This window comes from Echeneis naucrates, chromosome 4, assembly GCF_900963305.1.
Source record: "Echeneis naucrates chromosome 4, fEcheNa1.1, whole genome shotgun sequence".
Taxonomy (NCBI): domain Eukaryota; kingdom Metazoa; phylum Chordata; class Actinopteri; order Carangiformes; family Echeneidae; genus Echeneis; species Echeneis naucrates.
Window position 1 is genome coordinate 20,377,037 of NC_042514.1, and position 6,602 is coordinate 20,383,638.

Sequence of the window (6,602 nt, forward strand, 5' to 3'; positions counted from 1 at the left end):
GTTATTATCGCTGTGGTTCTGCTGATTTGATCAGTCAGGGACCTTCAGTTATCACTTAAATCTGAAGTCCTGGTTCTATGAGTAAACCATTGAATTCATTCATTTCCCGAATGAATGAATTGAAGTGCCTCAGTCTGGTTCATGTTGAGGGTCAAATAGAGCAGAGATGGACAACTGTTGTGGACTCAGACTGATTTCTGCCAGTGACTGCAAGGAGAAAACACTGCATGTTGAGTTTCATAAAGGCCCTGACAGACCAGAGTGGAGGACTTGTCTGTCCTTGATTAAAGAGGAAAATGTGGGGAGATGGTGGTTGAAGATGAGAATGGGAGAATGGACTGAAATCCATCCCATGAGTATAAGGCATGAGTAGTGACCTCTGACCCTGTTCTGCAGGTGTTTATGTGGAGGACATGAAGGATGGCAGTTCAGAGAAACTGTGTGCTGGTCTGCTCTCAGTCGGAGACGAGGTCTTGGAGGTGAACGGGGAGAAAGTGGCCTGTCTCACTCTGGACCAGGTGACTCACCGACTGACCCAGAACGTCTCAGCGACCGTCCGTGTCCTCCGACACTTGCGGATGTTTCCACATTGACCACAATACCCCCTCATAACATATCCTGTTTTTGCTTCTTTTTTTTTTCCTCTGGTGGGGGGCTTCACTTGCTGAGCTTCATCATTAACTTCATCTGTCTGTTCATAGGTTCAGATCACATCTGTAATTATTACTTTCTACACCACCATCATCATCACTGTTGTTTTATTCAAAAAGGAAACACCTCAACGTATTTCATTTCATCTTCTGCTGAAGAAAAATTGAAGCTTAGGTTTTCCCACCATGCGTACCATGAACCTGAAAATGTGATTGGCTGCTTCTTCCAACAGCACACCTGTTAATCTATTTATAAACATTAGTTGCCACACTTCCTGTTTCTGCTTCACATTAAAGGCCTTCAATAGGTTCCTTATAGAAAAGCTTTTATTGTGAAGCAGCAGCAGGAAGTGTCATTTGAATGGGTAACACTGGTACTGATCAATAATCTGATCATTGTGATTGATATGATACAGGAAAAAAATTAAATCCAAATAACTGACAAAATACAAAGTTTCAAACATCAGTAAATAAACACAAACCGTAAACAACAACACACAATTGTAGTGTTTTCAGATTAACAACCAGCCTTCCAACTAAATAAGTCTGAGTTAAAGTGGTTTTAAAATGGAAATAAACTAGAGATAAACTGGAGTTAAAGTGGAAATAAACTGCAGATAATGGAAACAAATATAATTTCCTTAAATATCTTTAAAAAAAAATCTGACCATCTACTTGACCTTTGACCTCTGCAATGATGAAACTGTCTAATGAAGAAACCAAGAAAAGCGGAAAAGTCGGGTAGAGTCATTTAGAGTCCATGTTTAGGAAGATGGATGAGACTGAGGACAAATCCTGAGTCTGATCTGAAGGTAAGGACTGAAGAGTCTTATGTTACAGAATACATTGAGAGTAAAGACTCCAGTAGAGCCCAGGAGAGTTCTGCAGAGTCCAGTAGCTACAGGATTCAGTTGAGTTGCATGCTGACTGCTGATGAGACATCAATCAGAGGACGAAGAAGAGGACGACGACTACGAAGAGAATGCACAACAGCACACAGATTGCACACCACTGACGACGATCTGTAAGGACACATACTGTTAATTACCAACACTATAACGATCTCTTATTATCATAATTAACAATTCTTCTTCATCATTCTTCATTCTTCATCTATATGTAACTAGTATCAGTTAAAATATTCAAATGTTCCGCAAACTGCAGTAACTAACTAGTTTAATAACCTGGAGCTACCCCTAACGTGACAATAACTTTTCTCACCTCTCTGTCATGAAAGCACAGGTGAGTTATTGATTCACCTGTCACAACACTTCTAATACCTGATCACATGCCAACCGGAGGGTCCATTAATGCCAGTGACCTGTTTCTATCTGAGGTGCCGCAACCTCATGATGAGTCTGAACTTGTCATATGGGTACCTCTGTCTGCTGGGGGCACTGTTGTCCCCCATGGGGACAAACATCCCTGACTAAAGAAAACCAATGCACCACTGATTGGTGCATTACTTTCACTATCTGAGTATAAAAAGGCTGTAACATCTCCATCTAAATCACACTGCTCACACAAATCTTTTATCATTTTACCTTCTATGGCAGTTTGTAAAAATGTAATGCAATACTTATCAAAGCTCCAGGGCCAAATAATAAGGAAGCTGCAAAAATTATACAGCTTCAATGCTGAGTTTTTTCAATCACCAGATCACAATGGGTGAAATTGATACATGTCACCTCTCAAATGGGCATATACATAGCTGGTCGAGGCCACTTCCAATTGAGGACCATGGAGGAGCATTCATTCCTTTGCATAGTATGATTGTCTTATTAGGAGAGAAGTCATGTTTGTGGTTTTGGTCTGACTCACTGTATAACATATTTTCTACACCACAGCCTTTTGCAATCTACTAATTGAAAGGTCTGAACTCATAATTTGATTAAAATTTGATTCATTGTTCATTGTACTGCCCTTGTTTGTAAAAAAAAAAAAAAAAAAAAAAGCAGGTGTGGCATCAGCTTAAAAACCTCCAGCCACAGGAAAACTACCACTGAAAACTGACTTTCAACTCAAATCTGGTTATTTTATTGTTGTCTGTTGCTGCTCCCTGCAAGTGGACATCAGCTGTTGCTGGACAAGTTACCACTGGTCATGTGGGAGACTTTGGCCAGTTTCTTCATGACGTTGTCCAGTCTGGAGTGAGTATTGTCCATTTCATGTCCAAAGTCATCCAGCATTCTGCAAGAAAACATCCAACAAGTCAGACCAGGTCCAGGTAGGTCCAAAAGACACACAGACAGACAAACAAACACACAAGACACAAATTAAAGAGGCGGAGGGTTCTTACACAGCCTGTTCATCCAACTCCATGCCAATCCGCTCCGACATGTTCTTGAGGACTCCGATAGTTCCTGATACCAGTTCCAGCTGCTCATCCTGCTGATCTGCAATCAGCTGGAACAAACACAAGGAAGTCACTGGAGGATCTGAGGTCTGTGATTGGCTGCTGGACGATCCGCTGTGACTATACCTGCTGCTGAACCTGCTGCTCCTCAATGAACTGGGAGTTGGCGTTCTGCAGCTGGCGGTCCAGTCTGCTGTATTTATCAGGACCAGGCTGCCACACTGGACCACGAGCACCATGTTCACCAAGCAGGACCTGGTTGAAAAAACATGCACTCAGGAGGAACCACGCGGACCTGACCCAGACATCAAGAAACTTACTGGACTTAGACCTAGGCTCCTGCATTCAGTTTGTTTCTGAAATCTCAGATGATTTTCAGAGGTACTTTGTGGTTCTCAGTAAAAAAGGCTAAACAGAGGTTTTGGTGGTCAGTCACTGGTTTTATCAGAGAATCTGACTGTAGTAACTGAATGGGTTCTTTACGTGATTGTTCTCTTTTCTATCTGGTTTCACTTTTGGTTTCTAACAGTTAGGGAGTTTTCTTCCCCACTGGAGTGTAGGGCTAGACCTGGAGCTGATTTCACATAGATAGACCTTTACTATAGTGTAGATATCATAAATAGCAGATTTAGGTAGATGTCTAAATTCATCAGTTACACAAAGCAGATTAGTCCTTGGTTATATTAAGTACAACCAGGGTGCAGAAATTAAGGCATTTGTCAAAACACAAAAATTAACAACCAAGTGACCACATCAAAATCCTGCTCAGTTCAGCATACCACAGTGCTTATGAGGACGTACCATATGGGAAGTTCAGCAAAGAGTGTAATAATACAAAAAAAATCTGATGTGGAACAAAATAGCTGCTACAGTCAACAGTGTTAATCCAACATTTGAGGGGAGCATCAAGGACATAAAAAAAATATGGTGCAAGATACAAGGAAAGAAATTTTCAAAAGAGAAAATGGAAAAAACTAGAGAAGGACCACAAGAAAAGCTTAAAGACACAACAGAAAGTTCAGTTTAGGAGGGCATCCCTGTTGTTATCTGAGGAGACAGTGGTGGATAAGAGAGTGGAGTTGACAGCAGCTCCAATGGAAATCAATTTCACTTCACAGTGCTCTCAGCACATTACAAAATCACAGATTTTGTGCTGTTTTCTCTTTTTCATTTCTTTTGTCACCATGTGTTACTCATCAGTTGATGGACTGACGACCTTGGTCCTTGGTCTTCATGAAAAAGCTAACTTAAACTCAAAGTTATTTCATTGTGTACATTTACCTGCTTGTTCTTTCTGTCCATGGAGGCACCAGCTGGGGTTGACATCTGTTCTTTCATTTCCTTCAAGAGAAACAGTGATCATCCAACCAGATCAGACTCCAATTCACCCGAGCAGGTGATGGTGAGTTTTCAACTCAGACTTTACCTTGACCGTCTGTCTGGTGCTGGTGATGAAAGTTTTTCTCTTCAACAACTCAGCAGCATCCAGGTTGAACTTTTTCGGGTTTGATTCAACAATGCATTCACAAACCATTAAGGAACAAATATTAACAATGGAAATCCAATAGCTAACCAGAGACCTGTACTACGAACCAGGATTAACATTGCCAGATAATGTTCCAGTGAACTGGCCTCACTTAATCAACATTCAATCAGTCTAATCAGTCTAACAGCGCTGGATATGTAATTACTGAGTGAACCAGGTTTCTCCTGTCTAGTTGTCAGTGTATTCACATAAAAAGGGTGGAGGTATCAGCTTCCAACCAATAGGGAACATGGACAAGTCTCTAGCAGGTGGGGCTTCAGGCAGAGTGGCTTACTTCACCAATGAAAAGTGACGTATTATCAGGGTTGGAGAAACTGAGTAAATGCATAAGTTATAATATCTAAATTTATAACGTAGAAGCTAACATCTATGATCTGGCTGGCCCATCATGTAAACAGGTATCTGACAATAATCACATCTGTGTAGTCCCTTAAATGAACAGCATACATCAGAAAGACTACATCATGTACAGTGAAGTAGCCCAATGGGTTAATGTCTACCTTCCTGCTGTGTCATAAAACTCTGTTATGGCACAAGATGTAAATCCCTCCATTATCTGTCACTGTAGGGATGAATTGCAATATTCTAGTTTAGGTCTCTCCATCAAATTCTCTCCTGACCAAAAGTAGAGTAATGACAGACACTCTGTGGAGTGAAAACATCAGTTACCATGGTGATACATTACAGGAAGACATGATCCACCTCCGTAGCTGCAAAAACCCAGACAACCCAGGGTTTAACCATAATTTAAATCAATAGTCCCAAATCCTGCTTCATAGTGCAGAACCAAGGTGATCTCAGCACAGGTCAGGTGGCCTCAGCTCTAACATATAAGGATATTAATGGTCTCATCGAGGTCTTCTAGGTCCCACTCAATTGACCGCAGACTGTTCCTCAGCTCATTGGTTGTCCAGTCCATTTCCTCTTTGGAGGCTCCGCCTCCCTCCTGTAAGAGCTCGCTCCATCTATGATGGAGGCTCTGTGCTGCATTCACCGCCTTCTGCACCTCCCTGTTAACAAACACAAGAGTCACTGGAACTCCATACGGATTCAGTGTTTAAACAGTTTGCTGCCCTGAACCAACTATAAATTCGATATCTATAATTTTCTCCATCTCACTGAGTGTGGCGCATCACAAACAACTTTTGAAGCACTGTTGATTGCACTGCGCTTCAGGTGCTTCTGTGGAGTTTTTAAATTTGGAATATCCCTTAATCGGAATGAAAACTAGTGTGGTGTTAATCGGATGCTTTTAAAGGAAACAAGACTTAGACTCAGACTTAGATTAACTCATTTTTGATAACGTGTTGATTCCGTCTTTGTGGGTGGAGTCCAGTTAAACCTGGAGTGGTTCTATAAGAAACGACTAAACCCCGAGTGTGACCCCTGTTCATAGACCAGCTTTGTGCTGACTGTGCTAATTTACTCGTAAAACACAGCTGGCTAACGTTAGCATGACTGTTAGCTTCACTGAGTGACTTGCTATTTATCTACAGCCACTGATTATCCTGTGTCTCAGGCTGGTGCTCAATGCTGTTATCCCCGTTAGGCCCGCTAGCACGATGCTCTGACCCTTTAACGACGAAGAACGGGTCCTCCATGGACATGGTTCCGGTTCTTATTCTGGTTCAGTCCCCCCGCAGCTTCATCACGCAGACTGTCGGCCTCCTGATCGGTTTAAACTAATTTGACTTTTATTCTTTCTTTCTTTACTTTATTTGATTAATTTCCGAGTTTATCTTCATCGCCGCTTTGTTTACATGCAGCCCCGACTTCCGCAGCGGAAATTACGCGTGATGTCATACCCACGTGGCACTGACATCATAACCAGAATCAACCGTTTGGACCTTACAATAGGTAATAAATCACGCTCAATAATAATGTCAATAATAAGTGTAGAATGAGCTACCATAAACAGAAAGTAATTGTATCATAAATAAACAAATTGTATTATGTATAAATACACAGCAGCTGGGGCAGCACGGAGGCATAGTGGTTAGCACTGTTGCCCCACAATAACATGTTCTCCCTGTGCCTGCGTGGGTTTCCT

The 6,602-nt window shown here is 41.6% G+C and overlaps 1 protein-coding gene across 2 annotated transcripts; it reads right to left on the minus strand.

Moving 5' to 3' along the window:
* Positions 1–741: 741 nt before the first annotated feature.
* On the minus strand, positions 742–6,331 carry stx6 (syntaxin 6). Of its 2 annotated transcripts, none has more exons than XM_029499894.1 (8): positions 6,125–6,331; positions 5,393–5,562; positions 4,433–4,527; positions 4,288–4,347; positions 3,133–3,261; positions 2,950–3,056; positions 2,746–2,840; positions 742–1,672 (listed from the first exon to the last, which is right to left on the minus strand). In XM_029499894.1, exons 1-8 carry the CDS (start codon positions 6,157–6,159, stop codon positions 1,596–1,598), a joined length of 768 nt encoding a protein of 255 aa, XP_029355754.1. In that variant the 5' UTR covers positions 6,160–6,331; the 3' UTR covers positions 742–1,595. The 2 variants fall into 2 exon arrangements, with proteins under 2 accessions (XP_029355754.1, XP_029355755.1); XM_029499895.1 differs by having other exon boundaries at positions 3,133–3,219; positions 4,282–4,347.
* Between the last annotated feature and the right edge of the window lie 271 nt (positions 6,332–6,602).

Coding starts and splice junctions, on each gene's coding strand:
- stx6 (XM_029499894.1), bottom strand. CDS start 6,159: ATGTCCATGGAGGACCCGTTCTTCGTCGTTAAAGG. Junction 4,528..5,392: donor AGACCTCGATGAGACCATTA/ATATCCTTATAT, acceptor TGGTTTGTGAAT/GCATTGTTGAATCAAACCCG. Junction 1,673..2,745: donor AGTCTCCCACATGACCAGTG/GTAACTTGTCCA, acceptor GTGTCCTTACAG/ATCGTCGTCAGTGGTGTGCA.